At 47.6% G+C, this 22,212-nt stretch overlaps 2 protein-coding genes across 3 annotated transcripts in view; one reads left to right on the forward strand and one right to left on the reverse strand.

Moving 5' to 3' along the window:
• gpatch8 (G patch domain containing 8) overlaps positions 1-6,081 on the forward strand; it is a 29,446-nt gene extending 23,365 nt beyond the window's left edge. For both annotated transcript variants that reach the window (XM_062532265.1, XM_062532266.1), the window contains one exon: positions 122-6,081. In XM_062532265.1, the coding sequence (XP_062388249.1) occupies positions 122-4,463 (4,342 nt within the window). In that variant the 3' untranslated portion in view covers positions 4,464-6,081. The remainder of the gene's footprint in view (positions 1-121) is intronic.
• Positions 6,082-10,659: 4,578 nt separating this feature from the next.
• gosr2 (golgi SNAP receptor complex member 2) lies at positions 10,660-15,678 on the reverse strand. The gene is made up of 6 exons (XM_062532268.1): positions 15,540-15,678; positions 14,445-14,509; positions 13,314-13,422; positions 12,584-12,716; positions 11,843-11,983; positions 10,660-11,719 (listed from the first exon to the last, which is right to left on the reverse strand). The coding sequence occupies exons 1-6, from the start codon at positions 15,566-15,568 to the stop codon at positions 11,558-11,560; spliced, it is 639 nt and encodes a 212-aa protein (XP_062388252.1). The 5' UTR covers positions 15,569-15,678; the 3' UTR covers positions 10,660-11,557.
• Positions 15,679-22,212: the final 6,534 nt, after the last annotated feature.

Below are 22,212 nucleotides of genomic sequence, written 5' to 3' on the forward strand. Positions count from 1 at the left end.
TAGTTAAATGTAATTATGATTTATTGAGGGTAATTGAAGTATGGTAAATACGGGTGAGGACATTCGGTAAATGGCAACATTCCTGTCAGTTTAAGAATATTATTTATCACATTTTCTACAGGACTCCTGGCAGCGGCCCCATGTTCAAGGCCACTACAGTGGCTGTGGACGGTGAGAAGGGGGATGATAGCGAAGCCTCCAATCCAGACGGCGTCCCCATGGTGACAGACAGCCCAGCCGAAAGCACGACAGTCGAGGAGAAAGTAAACCAGGGCTCGCCGCGGCCCGGCCCAGCCATCAGCTTCTCCTTCAGCAAGCGCAGTGGCTCTCCGAGCACCCAGGGGGCGACGGTGCCGGTGGCCGCGGCGGCGTCAGCGGCGTCGCAGGCACCCAAGGTCAGCGTGTCCTTCTCTTTCGCCAAGAAGGCCCCGGTGAAGCTGGAGACAGTCGCCTCCTTGTTCACCGACCCAAGGGAGGAGGTGCTGGAGGGTGAGGAGGGCCAGGAGGAAAGCACAGGCAGCGCCGGCAGTGCCGGTGAGAAGCCAGCCGCGGAGACCGAGACGGCAGTGGCCGGGGCTAGCACTGAGAGCACGGCAGCTTGTGTTGCTACAGAAACAGCGGCAGCAACAGTGTCAGCAGCAGCAGCAGCAGCAGCAGACACGGCGTCAGGCAGTGAAGACCAGGCGGCAGCCGACGATGGCGCTTCACTTGCGTCCACGCTCAACAAACTGAAGATGATGATGAAAAAAGAGGAAGGCTACGCCGGGCAAGAGCCGCAGTATTACCACTACACGCCGCCCGCACATTGTCGAGTCAAGCCTCACTTCCAGTTCCTGCTGTTCATGAAGGCCTCGGACCAATGTCCGATCCCCGACGGAGAGGACGCGACAGAGGAGAACGGGAAGAAAGCCGCACCAGTGGAGAGCGAGCCACCAGCAGCAGCAGTAGAAGAAGCAGCAGCAGCAGCACCACCACCAGCATCAGACGTGGAAAAAAAAAAAAAAGTAACAGAAGGGAAAGAAGGGACTGGTGACACAGCAGACAAGGAGACCACACGGATGAAGAGCCCACAGCCCACGACCACCAGCTGCAAACCTGAGAGAGAACCCGAGAGCGAGATCACATTGAGCAAGCCCACAGAGCCCACTCCAGCCTCCTCCTCACCCAAAGTGAAAACAGAGAAGAGTGAAGAAGGTTCCGGAACCCCCACATCATCTGCCCCTGCCCCTCCTGTGGCACCAGCAGCAGGAGACGCTCCCAATCCCGAGGGCCCTCGGATACCGTCGGGCCCCTTCTTCCCAGTGCTGAGTAAAGACCAGAGCACCACTTTGCAGTGGCCCTCGGAGCTGCTGGAGTTCACCCGCGCACAGCCCGCCCTCTCGTACAGCTGCAACCCCCTCTACTTCGACTTCAAGCTGTCCCGCTGCCGGGCCGCCAACAAAAACGCCAAAGCAGTAGGCAGCGGGGAATCCAAACAGGGCAAAGCCGGGACTGGCGGGGAAAGTCAGGACCCAAAGCAGGATAATCTGGACAGTGCCCCCTCGACGAGCCAGTCGGACCCAGCAGCGAAGCCCACAGAACCGGACCAGTCCAGCCTGAAGCCAGCAGGGGGCGATCAGCAGGTGCAGGACCTGGAGGCCGGAGGGTCCAAGAAGAAGAAGAAGAAAAAGAAACACCGGAAGGGCAAGCATTCCAAACGCAAGAACAAAGAGAAAAGCGGGGAGGCGGCAGAGGGCGAAGGAGAGGCCGGGGCACCGGCGGAGAAGACCAAAAAGAAGAAGAAACACAAACGAAAGAAGAGTAAAAACAAGCGATCTGGAGAGGAGGAGGATGGGGATGGAGTAAAGGAGGTAGAGAAGGAGAAGGAGAAGGAGAAGGAGAAGGAGAAGGAGAAGGAGAAAGACAAAGACAAAGATAAGGACAAAGATAAGGACAAAGACAAGGACAAGGACAAAGACAAAGATAAGGACAAAGATAAGGATAAGGAGAAAGACAAAGATAAAGACAAAGACAAGGAGAAAGTCAAGGAGAAGGAGAAGGAGAAGGAGAAGAAGAAAGATAAAGAAGAAAAAGGAACCACTCCTCCCGAGCCTTTGGCAGGGAGTTCCACGGCCACTGAGGCGAATAAGAGGAAGCGTCCGCTGAAGGAGAGTTCGCAACGTTCCACTGGAGAGGATGGGAAAGCCGGCGTCTCGGAGGAGCACAACGGTACCAAACGTGCAAAGGTAGAACCTCGCGTTCCCCCGACATCGTGCTCGGCCTCTGCCCAGCGAGGGGGCTCTGGGCACGGCCGTCCTCCCAGCAGTGAGAGCGAGGAGGAGGGTGGGGGCTCTCGGTCCAATACCCACCGCCGGCGATCCCGCTCCCCACGCGACCAGAGTCGGCGTCAGCGCAGCGAGGACTCCGCTCGCTCCCGCAGTCGCTCCAGCCGGCACGGTGACCGGCATGGCCGACGTCACCATCACCACCACCGCAGCCAGTCGTACTCGAGTAGCTCCGAGCGCTCTTCGGCCGGCAGCAGCTACAGTCGCCGCAGCCGCCGCTACTCTGACAGCTACAGCGACTACAGCGCCGGTGAGCGGCGCGCTCGGTCCAGCCAGCGACGTCGACGCCGCCGTCGTTCCTCCAAGCGCCACTCTGACTCGGGATCGGGCTCCGACTACGAGCGCCGCAGCCGCTCCCGGCGGCATCGCTACTCGTCGACGTCCTCGTCGTCGGCCTCGCGCTCGCGCTCCCGATCGCACGGCCGCGGCAGCAGCAGGCGGCGCCGGAGACGCAGCAGCTCGCGGAGCTCCAGCAGCCGCAGCCGGAGCCGAAGCAGCAGCGGCGGCCGGCGCTCGTGGCGCCGCAGCTACAGCCGCAGTTCGGTCTCGTCCGTCTCCAGCCGCGGCTCGCCTGCGCCCCGGAGCCTCAGCTCGACGCGCCGCTTTAACCGCACCAGTATCTACCGCTCGCAATCGCCGCGAGGCTCCTCCGGACGCGCAGGGGCAGGACGCACCGGTGGCTCGCTGGGCGCACGGATGTCGGGCGGGAGTGAGGGACGGACCTCTCTCACGGCTCGACAACTGCTGGACAAGATCCAGTCCCGCAAGGGCTCGGACGAACTGGGCTCGGGCTCAAACAAACTTGGCGGCAAAGTCAAGGACCCTCCGCAGGGCTACTTTGGACCCAAGTTGCCCCCATCTTTAGGTAGCAAAGGCATGCTGCCCCTATTTGGCAAGCTGCAGGCAGGTAAGAAGCCGTCTCTGCTTCCCCTGACTCGGCCGGAAGACCCAAACAAAGGCGCTGGGAAGAGCTCCGAGGCAGCAGGGGAGGTCATCCTGGTAGAGCAAATCAGGGAGTTTCCCCCTCCTCCCCCGCCTCCTGCTCCTCCAGCCCAAAAACAACAACAACAACAGCAGCAAAAGCAGAAGCAGGAAGAAAATCCCCCTCTAGCAACCAACTCCTCCTCTGAGGAGCCCCAGGCCCACCCTGAGCCTCAACTGTTTGAGCAGGAGCCCGTTCTTCTGATCCCGCCCTTCCAGGGTGGTGAGCAGGCCCCCGACCCGACGGCCCCCATCATGGAGCGCCTGATGGGGGGGCCGCAGCCCGGGGCCATGCACCCCTACTCCGGCGGCTACGTGCCCCCCAGCATGGACGAGGAGGAGCTGGGCATGGAGGCGGAGGAGGACGGCCTGGCGCCGCTGGAGAGCCAGCCGATCACCTTCACGCCGGAGGAGATGGAGAAGTACAGCAAGCTGCAGCAGGCCGCCCAGCAGCACATCCAGCAGCAGCTGCTGGCCAAGCAGGTGAAGACCTTCCCGTCCGCGGCAGCCGCGGCGCAGGCGGCGCACAACCTCGTGGCCGCCGCCAACCTCCAGCAGGTGGCGCCACCGCCTCCCCCGGCGGCGGCACTGCAGCAGATCCACATCCACCAGCAGCAGCAGCAGCAGCCGGCCGTGTCGGCGGCCTCGGCCACCTCCATCACCACGGTGCAGCACGCCATCTTGCAGCACCACGCGGCGGCCGCCTCCGCCGCCATGGGCCTCCACCCGGCGCACCAGGCGCACCACCAGCTGCAGGCGCACGCCCAGCTGGCGCAGGTGCACCACATCCCGCAGCACCACCTGACGCCCATCTCGCTCTCGCCGCTCGGCGGACACTCGCTCGGCGGACACTCGCTCGCCGGACACTCGCTCGCCGGACACTCGCTGGGCGGACACTCGCTGGGCCACTCGCTGGGCCACGCTGGACTCATCCCCGCGCACCACACCGCCTTCCTGTCGGGGCAGCCCATCCACATCATCCCGGCGTCCGCGCTCCACCACACGCCGCTGGCGCTCCACCACATGCCCCACGCCATCTACCCCACGCTGTTCGCCCCGCGGCCCACGTCGGCCGCCGCGGCCCTGCAGCTGCACCCCCTCCTGCACCCCATCTTCTCCGGGCAGGACCTCCAGCACCCCCCCAACCACGGCTCCTGAGACGGGGGGCGCTCCACTGGAGAACAGACTCCAGCAGGGGAGAAGAGGGAGGAGGAGGAGGAGGAGGAGGACGAGAGGCAGAGAGATCCACTTCATGCCGGCCTCCTCCTGCGGCGTCTGACCTCACCCAGTCAGAGAAGGTGATGGAGGAGGGGAAGGGAAGGGAGTGTGACTTCCTTCAGGACCGGCTCTCCTTCAGGCTGTTTGGACGATGTGGCGTGACTCCCCAGCTGATGTTCCTCCACTGGGGGGGGGGGGGTGCTGTCTATGCAGGACAGAAGCAACGGGGCTGCTGCGGTCCCCAAGACCTGACCCCTCCTCACCTTAGGGGGGGGGGCGGGGGACTGTGAATGGGCAGTGGTATGGTGGTGGGCAGGGCAGGGGCTCTCAGAGGCAAGATGGGATAATGCAGGAATCCACTGGAGTATTTTTTTTTTATTATTATTATTGTTTACTTCAAATCCTGCTGTTGACATTGGTCTCCTCTGTTTTGTGTTTTTTTGAACCACCCCCCCCCCCCATCCCCACCACCACCCCAAGAGAACCTGGTAGGCTAAAGCCATGAGGGGTTTGGGGATGGAAGTTACGTTAACAGGCTTGTTTTTTGTGTGGCATATTAATATATCTTGTCCTAAAATAAGAAATCTAAGCTTCAAAAATAATATTACTGTTCTGCCTGTCAGCGGCATTCTCTCTCTCTCTCTCTCTCTCTCTCTCTCTCTCTCTCCCCCACCCTCCCCCTATAAAATCATGGTCACGCGCTGAAGCAAGAGGCCAGGCCTCTTCAGCAGATGCATTATGTGGTACTTGAATTTGTCGATTCTAAAATATTAATGTAGAGTATTTAGCTAACAAAAGCCATTGTTTTTCTTTTTCCAAGTCTTAAAACATGTTGTTCTACAGCTGACTGAACAAATGGTTCACTGTAAGTTCCTGGGACCCAAGGTCCTCCACTTGGACAAAGGGACACCCAGGAACACACTGGTTACACTGACTCGAAATGTTATGACGTTCTGAATGTCAGTCACAAGCAGGAAGTGCCAGACCACTTCCCTCTCATGCAAGGAATGAAGTGCGTAGTGAGGTCACTGTTGGGTTTGTAGGTCATTCTCCCACTATGATCAGATTCTTTAACTCTTTTAACTTGCACTGAAATTTACACATGGAGATGCTGTTTTTCTGCATCATGTAACAATTGTAATGATTGTAGTATACTGCAATAATTTTATTTTCTATTCTGAAGTTTTTTTTGTTTTGTTTTTTTTGTTTTTTTATTTGATGATGTATCAGATGTATCCTAAGAACAGGATTCCCCTTTCTGGTGTAATTTAGCTCACTGTAAATAAGGTTGCTGTAGTTGAAGTCAAATGTAAAGTTGTAGAGGTTTGTAAACCCCTGTACAAGATAAAGATGATGAACACAAAAAAGAAAAAGAAAAAAAAAGAAAGAAAAAGGCATGGAGGGATGGGAAGCAAAAGGGTGGGGGGGGGGACGGTGTCCACTTTTGTCTCTGGAGGGGGGAAGGTGGTTATATGAAATATACTCTGTACAGGGCAGTAATGAAATCTGCTTTTATAATTTCTTAAATGAGTCATCAAAATAAAGAATTTCCAGTTGACATGACGGCCTCTGCAATGACTCATTTACCTGAATTAGAGCATATGCTTGAATCAGAATTTACCTTTAGAACATCATGGTGACTGGTCGTGCTGCTGACCATGAAGCTACACTACACACACTTGTGAAAACACTGAAGTGCAACCTCCTGTTACTGCAGACCTGATAGTGGATTTGATCAGAAAGGGCTTTGGTGGGGGCACTGTGGCGCAGCAGTCTACAGCGCCCGTACCATTTACGGGTCCAAGTGCCCACGGGGACCCAGGTTCAGATCCGGCCTGCGGTCATATCCCGATCCCATCTCTCTCTCCCACTTGTTTCCTGTCTACCACTTCACTGTCCTGTACTAATAAAGGCAAAAAGCCAAAAAATATACTTTAAAAAAGAAAGGGCTGTGGCTATTGGTGAACATTTATATGTATTTAACTAAACAACCCGCGTGGTCTGGAGGCTTAGTGCACCTGTGTGGGCACAGACAGTTAATGCAGTAACACTCCTGCTCATTCAGTAGCACTTCTATGGGTGACTTCATCTGTGGGTTACTTAACTGGAATCAGAAACATGTTCTACCACAATGCCCTGAAAATGAAAGAAAAAATTTTGTGGGTGAGTGAAAGTATGTGTGTGTGTATGGGATTGCTTGGTGGTTGCAGGAGATAAGGTGATGTATAGGCAGTAGGTCTGGCCAGCATACAGGTACAGGGGTTGATCCAGTAAGGTGTCGTGTGGGCATACAACCCCTGGCAAAAAATATGGAATCACCAGTCTTGGAGGATTTTAATCCAGTTGTTTAATTTTTTAGAAAAAAGCCAGATCACAGACATGACACAAAACTAAGTTCATTTGAAATGTCAACTTTCTGGCTTTAGGAAACATTAAAGGAAATCAAGAAAAAAAATAATTAATCAGTAACAGTTGCTTGTTTTAGACCAGCCAGAGGGGAAATAAATATGGAATCACTCAATTCCAAGGAAAAAAATATGGAATCATGAAAAACAAATTGACAAAAGAACACTTCAACGCACCACTAGTACTTTGTTGCACCACCTCTGGCTTTTATAACAGCTTACAGTCTCTGAGGCATGAACTTAATGAGTGACAATCAGTACTCTTAATCAATCTGGCTCCAACTTTCTCTGATTCCAGTTGCCAGATCAGTTTTGCAGGTTTGAGCCTTGGGATGCACCATTTTCTTCAAATTCTACTACAGATTTTCAATTGGATTGAGCATTATCGAAGATGTAACGATCGCCGTCTCCCCAATGCCTTTACCTGACATGCAGCCCCATATCATCAACGACTGAGGAAATGTGCATGTTTTCTTCAGGCAGTTGTCTTCATAAATCTCATTGGAATGTGGATATAACTAGATGAAAGTCATATTCAGTGATGAATCGCGTTTCTGCAATGGGCAAGGTGATGATGCTGGAACTTTTGTTTGGTGCCATTTCATTTAGATTAATGAAGACAACTGCCTGAAAAAAAACAAGGTCATTGATGATATGGGGCTGCATGTCAGGTAAAGGCATTGGGGAGATGGCGATTGTTACATCTTCAATAATGCTTATATTATTATTTATTATATAAAGTTTATATTGACATTTTAGACACTTTTCTTATCCAATCAATTGAAAGGATGTTTGGGGATGATTACATAATTTTTCAAGATGATAATGCATCTTGTCATAGAGCAAAAACTGTTGAATTCCTTGAAGAAAGACACATAAGGTCAATGTCATGGCCTGCAAATAGTCTGGATCTCAATCCAATTGAAAATCTGTAGTAGAATTAAAGAAAATGGTGCATCCCAAGGCTTCAACCTGCAAAACTGATCTGGCAACTGGAATCAGAGAAAGTTGGAGCCAGATTGATGAAGAATACTGATTGTCACTCATTAAGTCCATGCCTCAGAGACTGTAAGCTGTTATAAAAGCCAGAGGTGGTGCAACAAAGTACTAGTGGTGCGTTGAAGTGTTCTTTTGTCAATTTGTTTTTCATGATTCCATATTTTTTTCCTTGGAATTGAGTGATTCCATATTTTTTTCCCCTCTGGCTGGTCTAAAACAAGCAACTGTTACTGATTAACTAATTTTTTTCTTGATTTCCTTTAATGTTTCCTAAAGCCAGAAAGTTGCCATTTCAAATGAACTTAGTTTTGTGTCATGTCTGTGATCTGGCTTTTTTCAAAAAAATTAAACAACTGGATTAACATCCTCCAAGACTGGTGATTCCATATTTTTTGCCAGGGGTTGTAGGAATGGTGTGGGAAATCAGCAGTATGGTCAAAGATCCTTAACACACACACACAAACACACCTGTGGCCATGACCCCCCAGCCCTCGCCCATGACCCAGTGCCACAGCAGGGTGAGACTGGGCACCACACCACACACACACACCTGTGGCCATGACCCCCCAGCCCTCGCCCATGACCCAGCGCCACAGCAGGGTGAGACTGGGCACCACACCACACACACACACACACGCCCAGCGGCTCCCCCAGGTGGAGTCTTATCAAAGATCCTTAAGGCGGAGCAAGATACTTCATCGTAGTTCATGTCTATGGGCACAAAACGGGGATCACTTCCTCTACAGGGGTGTGTCATACCCATAGACTTCAATGGAACAGCTCTGCATAAAGGGGGATTTTGCCCCCCCCCTTGCAATTTGGGTTCCAGGAAGTGGCTTCTCATGAAGTATCTTGCTCTGCCCTTACTGATCTTTGGTATGGTGATGCAGAATGAACCAGATCTCCACAGGCTGTCGTAATATGTAAGATCAGCTGCTCTATGAGGTATTGCATAATAAAAGTTTTGATCCTGAATAATGATTGTGAGACAAGGAATGGGGAGCAGCTGATGAAGTTCCAGAGACACCTACCTTCCTTTCAAACGGAAATCAGAATGGTGCCAGAACATTAAAAATCCATTATGAATGATTTACCAACAAAAGTAGGTGAGATTACTCCACGTTATTGGCATATGAAATATTTGTCCCCTATCCTCATGATGAATTGGAAATTCACTACCTGGAGATGTTGGTTGTTTTTCTCAACTTGAACTGGGCAACTGTGGAACACTATTTTCTTGCCACTAGGAGACAGTAGAGTGATAGTTATTCATTAGTTGCGTAGTGCCCCCCCTACTAAACCCAAAAAGCCAATGGTCTTTACTGTTATCAAACTATAAATCCTACAGTGTGTAACAAGATGTGTTTCTCTGCTGTGGTGGGGAAAATGGAGGATTACATTGTTTGAATTAATCTGTTACAGTTGATGGATGTTTCTGATACGAAAGACCTACTGGCCTCTTGAATATAGAACATGTCTACATCTGATTGATTACAAAAAAGGCCACATAAAGATCTCATTAGTTATAATTCCATTTGAGGGCTTTCCTGGCATGTACCTCTTCAATACAAACCTCAAGTCCTTTTGGTTAAATTCAGGATTCCGGCTACAGCAGTGAGACACTGTTTGACTTGATGGTAGTCTTTCAGTTGTTATGATTCCAGTCTAGAGCAGAGACAATGGCTTAATATCTGACCTACCGGCAAATCCTTGAAGTAAAATCTTCACTTTGAAGTTATTCAACTTGCAGAGTTCGTTGTGCGTGGGCATCAAATCTTCCCTGGGAGCCAGATCTCCAGCTATATATTGCTGCTCCAGGATGTGACCCCACCACGCTTCTTCAAATCAAATCTACAAAGCAGCTCAACTGGACATCCATACAGTGACCTTTATGATCTGCGCTGCAATTGTTACTTGAGTAATTTTTCAATGAATAACAAACGCCACTGTAGGTACAGTGTATTGCAAGACTGCAGCAGGACTGTAAGCGAAATCTCTTCCTTGTGGGGAAGATGACGCTTGGGCAGACAAAGTCTCTGCCTGAGGCCAGTCAATAAAAGTTGTCATTTCCTGTTGGCTTAGAGTTACTGACCCCTAGTTAAGCAGATGCAAGCACACACATCCACAGAGTCATAAGATGGGAATCTGTGTCTATAGACACTATAACGCAACACCCAAACACATTGTGAATGTTGAGTAGGGCTCTGGGGCTGGTTTCACAAAACACTTGCGGAGTTAAAATTTCCCTTAAATTTCCCTTAAAATAAAATCGGTTGCACAAAACATCTTTTGGTATTCTCCTTAAGGTTTCCTTAAAATGTTCACTTAGATATTTCAGGTTTTCTCCCGCACTCTCGGAAAAGCAGGCGCAAACTACAAAACAAACAATAGTCATGGAAACTGTAGAATTTTCTTGTAGTAAAATCTATTTTTAGTACATCCCTTAATGTTTCCCCCTAACTAAGGATACCATTAAAGGGATTCTGTGCAACACCCTAAGGTAAATCCCTACGGAGAAGTTAAGCCTTAACAGTCATACTCAAGGGAAAAACATAAGGTGTTTTGTGAAACCAGCACCTGGCATGTAGTATTGATCCAGCTAATTGTTCAAATCGAAACTACAAACTGAAGGTGTGCAAGTTATTATCAGCTTTGATTAATTAATACAGCTTCGGCTTTTCGGGAACAGGCTTTGAAGGTTCCTGCTCCTGTTGGCCTGTAACTCATCAGTGCACAGGGAAGGCTACTGTTTATTATAAACAAACCAAATGACCCTTGGGGGTTGAAGCACTTGTTAGGGGCTGCTGAATCACAAGAAGCTAAATCAGACAATAGAAAGTAGGTGAGCAAATGTTCATCCTTTAAATTACAACACTGTCCCCTTAGTCCTCATTGCAGGGCTTGCAAAACCATTACAATACACCCATGGCAGCTGAAATCTGACATTATTACACAGAGAGGGCTGTCGTTTCTGTGTGTTATCAACAGAAGAGTTATGTGGTCCTTTAATTTCCCAGTTGGTGTACAGAACAACTATTGAATAAAGTTTGTACTCCTGCCTCCTCTACTCCTGGGAAGAATGACATTTGGCTCAGCCTGTGTGGACCATGGGTGAGGGGGAAGGTGAGGGGGGTAGGGATGGGGATAAGGGGTTGGCGTTTCTTCAGGATGTTTTAGTCATGTCATTCATTTACATTGGCTGGCTTGGCAGGTTCAGTTCCTTGATCATCAGAGTTTTACCATGGGCCAGAACATTTGCCTGGCAGCACCGTTCTGTTATGCAGTATTAAGAGATGAGTAGAGAAGAAAGAGAGAGGGGAAGAAATGAGATCAAGAAGAGGACAAGAAAAAGAAAGAAAGGAGGAAAATAGCACAAGGGAGAAAGTAAGAATTCAGAGATTCAGTCACTGACGCTAAACTGCAGGTCCTCTTGCTCCACACTGAAGGAAGTTCAAGGAACTGTGTCAATTAAATGTTCCAATTAAACCCAGTTTGAACTCCTCAAATCCATGTTCCAGGGGCTAAATGGGCACAATGGCCTTTTAACCATGGAGTCAGGGCCATAACCAGGAGTGTTTGTATCTGTGGTCATGATCCAGGGTCAACAAGTGTCATGTGAGATGCCAGAGGTCAGGCCAGGTATTTGTATACCAGGAACATCACAACACAGGTCAGCAGCATTCCGCCCACCATAATGAACTTGTCCTGCGACGCCCTCTTCTCAATTAGCCGCATCACCGTGTTGGAGAGACCCAGCATGTTCGCTACGTCCAGCATCTTCTTATGGGTACCCTGAAATAATACAAATTACAAACAAAATGAGATAAAAATAAACCACTTTACTAAATGTACTTGATCAAGTCAGATGAACTGTCTAAGGTCAGATGAGAGAGCTAATCATAGACACACACTTACCTTTAGTGTTCCTCGTTGGTCTCGGAGACCATTGAGGATGCTGGAGCCACTGCCCAGAAGGTCGTCCATGCCTCTGTGGGCGTTATGCAGGTTGGAATTCAGCTGTAGGGTCTCATCTATAGGAATGGAGGTATCTGCATCCTGTACACATAAACACAGTGTCCTATTTTAACAGGAGTACAATGGCTCGAGAAAGGCATTAAGACGGGTATTTTCATATTGGTTACTTTTTGAATGGTGCATTGTCTCCCGCTAAAACAAATATTGATTCTGCTCTCTCCACTAATCTCAGCCAATTGATTAGGTGCTGGTCAGTAGGAGGGGTGGAAATCAGGGTGTTTCACTAAACTGGGAAGTCAGAGTAAGCCAAGCAACTGGGCAAACTTAAACCAACAAAGTGGGATGTGATGCGTGAGTATCGGTGTGTGTGTGAGTGAAGTGAGGCTGATCTTTAAGCCTATATGGCCCACATCTACTCTAGGTGTAGTCAATCCCAATGAACAACCCCACAGTTTTCCCACAGGCAATGCACTGGCCTCTACATAGGCTCTATAACACATGGAACTAACTTCAACGAAGCACTGTTTTGGGTTGTGCCTGAAGCAGTCTCCTAACGGCGGTAACTCAGTAACCCTGTTTAACGAAAGCTGCCTGTAGGGCATGAGTTTTGGGAGTGTGTGTGGTGACTGGGGGACTGACAGCATGTGTTTTTGGAGTGTGTGTGGGGACTGGAGGACTGACGTTGGTGGTGAAGGTTCTGCTCATCAGCTCCTCTCTCTCCCGGTCCTGGGCCTCGCGGGCGTAGCGTCTGTGCTGGAAGTTCCGCAGGGCCGTCTGCATGTGCTGGACATCATACTTCAGCTGGTCAACACGACTGCAGAGAGAGGGAGGGAGAGAGAGAGAGAGGGAGGGAGAGAGAGAGAGGGAAGGAGAGAGAGAGGGAGAGATGATTGTCCTCTTTAGTGGTCCTCCTCTCTGGTTAGTGTATATTTGAGAACACCTGGCCCCTATGTATGTGTACATCTAGGCATGTGAGGAGAAGCATGAACACATGTATGTGGGTCTGAAAGTGTGTGTGTGTGTGTGTGTGTGTGTGTCTGGTCTCTCAGGTGCAGTAGCCTGCGGGGTGTTTATGCAGCTCTGCAGCCACAGGAGCAGGAATGCTAGCAATGACACATCCTCTCAGGGAATGTTTTCTCTCTTGCTCTTGTGTGTGCACGCGCATACACACACACACACACACACACACACACACAGGCCCCAGGGAAAACCCTTCACCTGTTCGCCATCTCATCTCTCAACCCCTCCCTTTCAATCAGCCTTGACCCCTCCAGTCCAACCCGCCACCCTACGCAGTGGTGGTGGTGACACACTGATGTACGTCACAGGAGTCGGGCAAACCCAAAGGAAATGTTCTGGTTTTGGAAGAGGACGTTGATGCACCAGTAGTGGTGTCACTGTCAGGACTCACAGTTTGGCGTTCTGTCTGCGGTTGGGAGGTTCTTTGCCGGCCAGGATCTCCAGGCGCTCCAGGTGGGTGAAGATCTGATCGATGCGGGCCTGCAGCTCATTCTCCAGCACTGCCCGTGGGGAAACACACACACATCATACACAACACAACGCCGTGCAAACGTTCTACAAACTGTGAAAAAAATGCTGTGGGACTTATTTAATTAATGATGACATAAATAGTCTTCTACTTGGGAGATTTTTACTTATAAAGTGCAACAAACCAAACATTTAGACGTTTGCAAAAATTGGCCAAATAATCCAGAATAATTTGAAGATTAATTGTCTCCATAAGCGGGTAATGTATTTGTCACATATTATCCTGTGATATTACAATCAAGATAACATGTACTTATGTGTAAACAGTTCCCTCTCATGAAACCGGTCAACAATACACCCTTAAAGTGCTTCTCCTAGAATACATGGGACATGAAAACATTTGCTTCAATGAAATTCAAACAAAAGTTCATTTTTGTCACCGATATAGATAATAGAATGTACTACCATTTTACATCACCAATACACTTGTCGCATTTCATCTCCTTTTAACCACTGCTTTAAGTAATTTCCTATTAGGAATCCCCTTTCCCCTTCATCAATTTGACTGTTTTGCCTCACAAATAGATCAACCTCTGTTGCTTTACAAAGGTGTGACATAAAAAGACTTAATATAACTTTCACATGGTTCTGAAGTCCTTCTCATGGTGTCCATTCAAACTATAAACACAGCTGACTGCATACATCTGTGTTTGTGGCAAAGACTAGACACAGGGGCCATTTGTGTGGCAGTTTTGGTGTGCTTTGCTGGGAATGATAGTACATTTCCCAAGGAATGGGTGTGCAGTACACCTTCGAATGTGAAACCTTCACAGACACTCAGTGCCAATGTAACCAGTTTCACTAGATAGTCATCTAATGACTAATGCTTTGATCACTGTACAGTAGGTGACGATGTCAATGCCACGCTCTTCGGCGACAAAGTCCAAGGGGGGTATCTGCCTGACCATAACAGCAGGTCTGGATTTCAGGGAGATTATAGACACTGATTAGGGGGACTGTTAATCCGGAGCCCTCAGCACCATGGACGACTTACAGTGGACTGCCTGCCGATCCGTCATCTCCAGTCTCCCCATCTGGGACTGGACTTCATGGATTTGCCTGGTCACAGAATAATCAATTCATTAATAACATTCAAGTCCTCTGACAGCATCATGTCATTGTTTTGCCACAATACTTGGTCATGGTCTGGTTCTGTGTGGATTATATGAATTCAATCACTGCTGATAAAACAACACTACTGCATTTACACTGCGTCTACGATTAATACAATAAATCAGTGGTTCTCAAAGTGGGGTCCGGGGACCGCTTGGGGTCCGTGACCCATAGCCAAGGGGTTCGCAAAATAATTTGCTTGTAATAATTAAGTTAACATTTTAAAAAGGTGATGCCCTTTTCACCCATAGAACAAGCAAATTGTGTCTATTTGGTCCTACCCACATTAACTTCACCCAGGTCATGAAGAACCATTCCTACTACTGTTTAGCTTGGCTTATTTGTTAGCCAGCTGGCTGATGAATGTGTAGAAATGTTTCAGTATGTCCATGTTGTTGTCAAGTGATGCAAAATCCAAAACTGACAAAAGACCAAATTACATATCTGCCAAAAAAAACATGGGATAGTGGACACAAATGGTTAACTATGACGGTTGTAAGGGGTTCCTCGGAAAATGCTGTCCCCCCAAAAGGACTCCTTGGAACCAAAAACATTGAGAACCCCTGCAATTCATGGGTTTCACCAGGTCCCTTTGCACAGGTGTATTAATCAAGCACCATGCAGTCTGCATTGATAATCAAGGTGCTTGAACCCATGAATAGATAACGTTTTTAAAGAGCCAAATGTCATGACGGCTATTTCCACACACCACTGAGTTGCCACGTCTACTCTCTAACGTTAACGGTAAGTTAACCCCGTTGACAGTGAAACCAGTTCGTGAATGACACAAAAATAAATGTTTTACTTAACAATATTATTATCCAAACTCCCAAGGTTGCAACAGAAAACAGCGTAAAGTATCTGTTAGCTTCGCTTGCTAACATTAGTGCACATTAAATGTACAGCAGAGTCAGAGCATGTTAAAAGTATTGTGGCTTTATGACCAACTAACAGAATCGTCTAACTCGTAACTCACTTGTTTGTCTGATGATAAAGAGACTCCATTGTTTCTGTTGCTTCACACAGCTGTGCTGAAGTTATGAAAATTGTAGCCACAAAAAGAAATATTTGTAGCTACGTCAATGGTACAGTTTCACTTCCGTTCGCTGTACACGTCACCACACGGCAGGACCCACCTCATGGAATGAAGGCGGTTTCCGACTGCCTGTACATAATTAGTTACTTCAACAGAGCCTGTTGACTGAAAGGATACAGGTTCAACCAACAACAGCACATTAAAGCGAATGCATTGAAATAATTTGTTAGAGAAACGGAAGTTCGTTTTTAAATCCTTGGAATTACACTAAGGCTAATCTGATTTAATCAGATTTATTTTTTAGTTAAAGGGCTCTGCTTTCATCTAACAGAAAGCAGAAAAAACACAGGTCGGTTTTTACCTGGCCCACATCACTGAAGCAGGCTCTTACTTACTTGATAATTAAAATGACACAATCGGCTTTCTTGCAATCTTGCACAGCTCCCCCTGCTTGTCATTTGATACATAAAGCCTCTGTCAGAACGATATGCTACATTTTCACTATAATTTTAATTTACTGGTATTATAGGCTGGTATTATAGGCAAATTAAAAGTCTTGTAAAGACTGTTTTTTTTTAATGGTTGTTGAAATTTATTGTTAGAAATCTAAGTTAGGGTCTTGCAGTTTTTTAGGCCTTCTGTAAAATGTATAGAGTTGAATTAGGCTATTTTAATGGTCTTGTATTATAAAATGTATGACCAGAGCTCACCTAACAGATAAATCTTTGTTGGATGTCTTTTCTAAATCCCCTTTTTAGTGAGGCAGTCATCTGCCACCCATCTTGCTTGCTCCAGGCTGAAATTTGTTTAGGTTCTGTCAAAGCCAGAGATATGCACTGTTGCTTTCCTGTCAGTGATCCTGTCAGTAGATATTGCCAGTGGCTGCACGCACATATTTTACAAGTAAGAAACATGCAAACCATACTATACTGGTAAATAAATAAACAGACTTTACTACCTGACTTCACCACCTAATACCACAAGAACCATAGATAGTTGTCCCGTGTGATCGCAGAAAACTTTATAGGCCTAGTGTGTGTTTTTTTTCTTGAAATTGCATCTAAGAGAGCAATTTCTTTAACCTAGAAATCTAGACATTTGGCTTGCCAGGCTACAATTTCTTGTAATTTAACTCTTTAAGCATTTTTTTCAATTGGAGAAATGAGAAGGCAATGCTTCTACCCTAATGCTTTTAAGTGTGTAGACCTGTTGTATGAACCTGGTGCGGTGCAGGGCCAGTCCCATGAAAGGTGTTTTCTCCCCCTTCAAAATTTCCCTAATGTTCCCACAGGGGAGAAATGCACACCGCGGTGGCTTAAGCACTAATCTGATAGCATTTGTGTTGTTGAGATGTGGTGAGAAATTAGTGTGACGGATGTGAGCGACGTCTTTTAAGTGTGTTTCCATTGGCTTCATCTGCCGTTTCCGCCCCTGTCACACACACACACACACACACACACACACACAGAGAGAGAGAGAGAGAGAGAGAGAGAGAGAGAGAGAGAGAGAGAGAGAGAGAGAGACACACACACACACACACACACACACACACACACACACACACACAAGAAAGGAAAAACTCCGCAAATTTGATCTCTTATTTGACAGGTGGCCTAAACGGTGTCTCCACCGCATAGCTCCCCTTCAGCTGAATCACCAACAATTGGGCTCTGTAACAACAAATACCCTCCTCATCATCATCCCCTGCAGTCTGAGGCAGCCTGTGGCCTAGGGTCAGGTGTGTCGACTCATCCTCTGATGGAGAGGCGTCAGTGACAGGAAAGACTTAATGAGAAGACGTCTCCAGGCGAGGTTTTGTCAACTCCCACGCTCACCGTGGCTTTGTGGAATTTTCATCTGTGTGTGTGTGTGTGTGTGTGTGTGTGTGTGTGTGTGTGTGTGTGTGTGTGTGCACTCACTGCTGCCATTGCCGCTGCTCAGTATCAGAATGTGATGTCCTGCCAGGCACCTCACCGACTCCAGTGCCTGCAGTCACAGACACCGACAATAACGCTATCAAACTTTCCATGGCAGACGGGCGGGAGTGGGGTGAGCGAGGTCCGTCCTGCCCGTCTGTGAAAAGGGTTGGCGGCGCGGGGGGGGGGGGGGGGGGGTGCCGATGAGGTCCTCATCATGATGTTACTTTGAGCGGGTACATTTCCCAGAAATGTTTTTCTTTGTTCTTTATTTGACATACCGCTGAACAATGTCCCTTTTGAGCTACACAGAAAAATGTATGATCAATTTGGGCGTACACGCTTATGACCTCAGTTTGTATATGTGGTGTCTGTGTTTCTATCTGTGTGTGTGTGTGTGTGTGTGTGTGTGTGTGTGTGTGTGTGTGTGTGTGTGAATGTGAATGTGTGTGTGTGTGTGTGTGTGTGTGTGTGTGTGTGTGTGTGTGTGTGTGTGTGTGTGTGTGTGTGTGTGTGTGTGTGTGTGTGTGTGTGTGTGTGTGCGGGCGGGCGGGCGGGCGGGCGGGCGTGCGGGTGGGTGTTTACTGTGTGTGTGATGGGATCTCTCTCTTTCTCTCTCTCTGTCTCTATTTGTTTGTTTGTTGTGAGCGTGTGTGTGTGTGTGTGTGTGTAGGAGAGGGTGGGGGTTATTTTGTGTGTGTCCGTATGACTGAACGACTGGTGGTCACCTGGCTTCAGAGTGTCTGATTTGGTGCTGATGTTTACAGTTGTGTGGCTGACAGCATGTTCTCATGCGTTATGGCTGCCTCCATCCTGGCCTACTTTAGCAGGAGGACCTTTATAAACCCACCCACCCCACATGCCCATGCTCTTACATTCCTCACATAGACGTATACTGTTCACCTTTACTTGCTGCCACACACACTCTCATTTACACTCTCTGTCTGTGTGTTGGACTCCACTACACACGTATACTCTCATCCCTGCCCTCCCACCCTGCAGCAATATTTCAGTTCAAGCCATTTCTTGCTCTCTCTCGCTCTTTCTCTCTTCCTTTCTCTCCCTCTCCCTCTCTCTCTCATACCACACACACACACACACACACACACACACACACACACACACACACACACACACACACACACACACACACACACCGTCTTCCTATCCCTAGCTGTCACAACAGCTCCTCGGGGCAGATGGGATGGGAAGGAGGGTTTAGAGCTGTGGTGGGGAAAGACTGATCGGGTGAAAGAGAGCTGTTCAAGAGAAGAAGAGAGAACAGAGGACAAGCTTCATGCTGGTTGTGCTTCCTGAGACCTTTTCTAAGGTTTCTTGAATCATTCCATTCTGTCCTATAAAAGTGTGTGTGGTCCTTGAAAGGTTGATTTTTTGCCAGTCTGCTGTCTGTGTACGCTTGTGTTAATGTGTACTTGTTGCGCACGCATCTATGTAGGGAGACTGTATTTCATTTGATGCACTTGATAACCATGGGAATTTATACATACAGCGAGACAATGTTTCTCCCCAACACTATTTTATCTTCTGCCCCGCAGGAACAACACTCTAAGGTACCTGCCAACATTTCCCCAATCAGCCTACCTGTCTCCTGTTGTCTGCAAACAAACATTACTTTGTCAGATAATGATCGCTTTCATCCAGTAGTACAATTTCCTCTCTTGCTATGTGTGTGTGTGTGTGTGTGTGTGTGTGTATGTGTGTGTGTGTGTGTGTGAGTGAGTGCCTGAGTGTATGGCAGAGAGTGAAAGAATTAAAGAATTAGAGAGTGTATTCATTGATGGTGTAATTTCAGAAACAATCATTCTATTGTTTTGATATGACAAAGATGTCCACATTTGTCTTGCTTCATCAAATGGTCTGACAGATCAGGAGACTACAAAGGCTGTGTTTGTGTCAATGGTGTCTGTACATGTGTGTGTGAGTGTGGACATGTGTAAAAATGGGTGACATACTGTAGGTCACGAGCATTTGATTTGTTTGAGGCAATGATTTCAGAGCACATCACCCATTCACAGGATGCTTCATCACTGCAGCTCAGGGACAGGTTACCAGGACTATCTGAATCACCAGGCAAAACAGAGGGAGCAAAACAAAGCAAAGGGGTTTTCTCAACTGTAGTCTTACTTCCTTCAGTTCTTCCTTCAAAACGTGTCGTAAGGCTACATGGCTTTTGATATGTAATTACCACTGTAAGGCCTTTAGGGGGAGTCCAAGTACATCTCCTGAGGAAAGAAACTATTTTGACGTGCGTTGCAGTCTCTTTCCCTTCCTCTCTTCCTCTCTTCCCATCTTCTTCCTTCGCTCCGGAGAGGTACCATAACAACGAGACTGTTTAGGGACTCCTTGCTCATGAAACGCATCGCCCTGCTCTTTGTGTTCCATATGAAGGGAAAATGATATGTTATTAAATCACTTGTGTTTGGAGCGCTGTGGCACGCCGCATTCCAGACGGAATGAGATGTCCTGGTAATGAAGGCACCGGCCTGGATATTAAGACACACTGCGTAGCTACGAGGGAGACACACACACACACAAACACACACACACACACACACACACACACACACACACACACACTCACTCACTGTCCTCTCTTACTGGGGTTCTACATAATTGTGTTGTTGTTTTTCTGTTCCCCTCATTGTCTTTGTGGTTTTTTTCTTCGTCTTCTGCTTCTAAAAGTTCCTTTCATGGTTTTGTAGGGCAACTCAAGATATTTAGTGTGTGGGAATGAGTGTGTGTGTGTGTGTGTGTGTCTCTCTCTCTCCCTCACACAGAGAGACACACACACACACACACACACACACACACACACACACACACTGTGTGTGTGCGTCTGTCAGTGTGTGTGTGAGAGAGAGAGAGAACATGCATGTATGTGTGAGTATTTTTTTATTTTATATTTATTAAATTGGAACAGTGCTCATTGATCAACAAACAAAAGTACTGTAAAAAGCCAGAGTCAGCTTTATGGGCTAATTTTCACCTGCATGTGTGTGGTGTGTGATGTAAACCTTGTAAACAGTGTGTTTCTCCCTGCAATGTTAATGAAAAGGGGTGTGCACTGTTAAAGGGAAATGATTGCCCTCAAGATATATGGAATCTCTCTCTCTCTTTGTCTGTCTGTCGGTCTGAAGTAGCTGACACACACACACACACACACACAAACACACAAACACACACACACACACACACACACACACACACACACACAGAACACAGCCCATGGCCAGACCACCTGGAAGTCATGACATCTGGGCCCCCACAGCATCTTTTCTCTCAACAGGAGTGAGAGATCACATTCACTCAGACAGGTCTCTCTCACTCTCTTTCATTCTCTCTCTCTCTCACTCTCTCTCTCTCTCTGTCTCTCTCTCTATCTGCTTCTCATCCCTTCTCTCTCTGTCTTCATTTTATGTGTGATTACAGTAAGAACAACAACACAACCCTCTCCTACCACCAGCCTCTCTCTCGTAAAGGAGTGGACCACTACTTCTACACAGTAAGGCAGAGAGGTTTTTTGCTGTGTGTGTGTGTATGTTTGTGTGTGTGTGTGTGTGTGTGTGAGTGAGAGAGTCAGTGAGCATCAGTTTTCTGTCTCGTGATGGACTACTGTAATCCTTTCACCACTAATACATATCCTCAAACCACTGAAAGCAAATGTTATTGTTATGACTGCCATTATTATTGTAAGTCCCAGCATGGCTATTGCTGTTGGTGTTAAGGTTTTTGCATGCTGTTTTTTTTTTTTTTTTTTTTTTTAAGAAAAGTCCAATTGTATAAAGCCTCTACTGAATAAATGACCATAACCATGTCCATGCTTGTTTCCGTTTCTTGGTCAGTATTTCTGCAGCTGGTCACAGTGAAATTAAAAACGTCCTTGGACCTGAAGTACATGAGACCCACTCTGTTCACACATTGACATACCACAGCAGATCTGCACTGTAGGCTACCAGAGGGGTCTGCAGCATCACAAGCATGTGTGTCGGTAGCAGACAGAAAATATTTTAGTGTTTTTGTAAGTAAATGATTAGTAAGTCATTAAATCTTCATAATAAGACTATGATAATCATATTGAAATAATTGAAAGAGACTATCATTATGTGAGGCAGCTATTTGTGTGGTTTAGTTCTCCAAGAAGAAGTTATGAGTTGTTGGGCCTGTGATAGGGGATATGGGGGACATGAGAGTGAAAGTGTGTATTGTGCTGCTCAGATGTAGCTCAGCCAGTGGGAGGGTTATTTACTCAGACTCAGACGAGGAGCTGAGAACTCCATCTGCCCTTATCTCCTCTCCAGCGTGTTGATCAGTCTGGGAAAGACTTGTTCAGATAGAGATGCTTAGTGTGTGGGGTTGTGATGCTCCAGGTGTTTCTGCCATGCTCATGGGAGATCCTCCCCCACTGCTTTCCCAGCGGAGGTGCCACCAGGGAGGTGTGTGTGTGTGTGTGTGTGTGTGTGTGATTACAGTGTACAGAGGTATGGGATACACTTCATTATCTAAAAGAGCTCCTCAAATTTTCCTCCAGGTTTTATTGTGATGTCATTTGTAATATGAAATATTTAATGTAGTCTGCCATTTTAATGACACACTACATTTTGCCAGATAACATCTGTTTAATATTAGATGTTGTCAGTTGGTGTTTATTTATGTCTTCCGCTTTTATGAATGAGTAT

Source organism: Sardina pilchardus, chromosome 3, assembly GCF_963854185.1.
Source record: "Sardina pilchardus chromosome 3, fSarPil1.1, whole genome shotgun sequence".
Classification (NCBI taxonomy): domain Eukaryota; kingdom Metazoa; phylum Chordata; class Actinopteri; order Clupeiformes; family Clupeidae; genus Sardina; species Sardina pilchardus.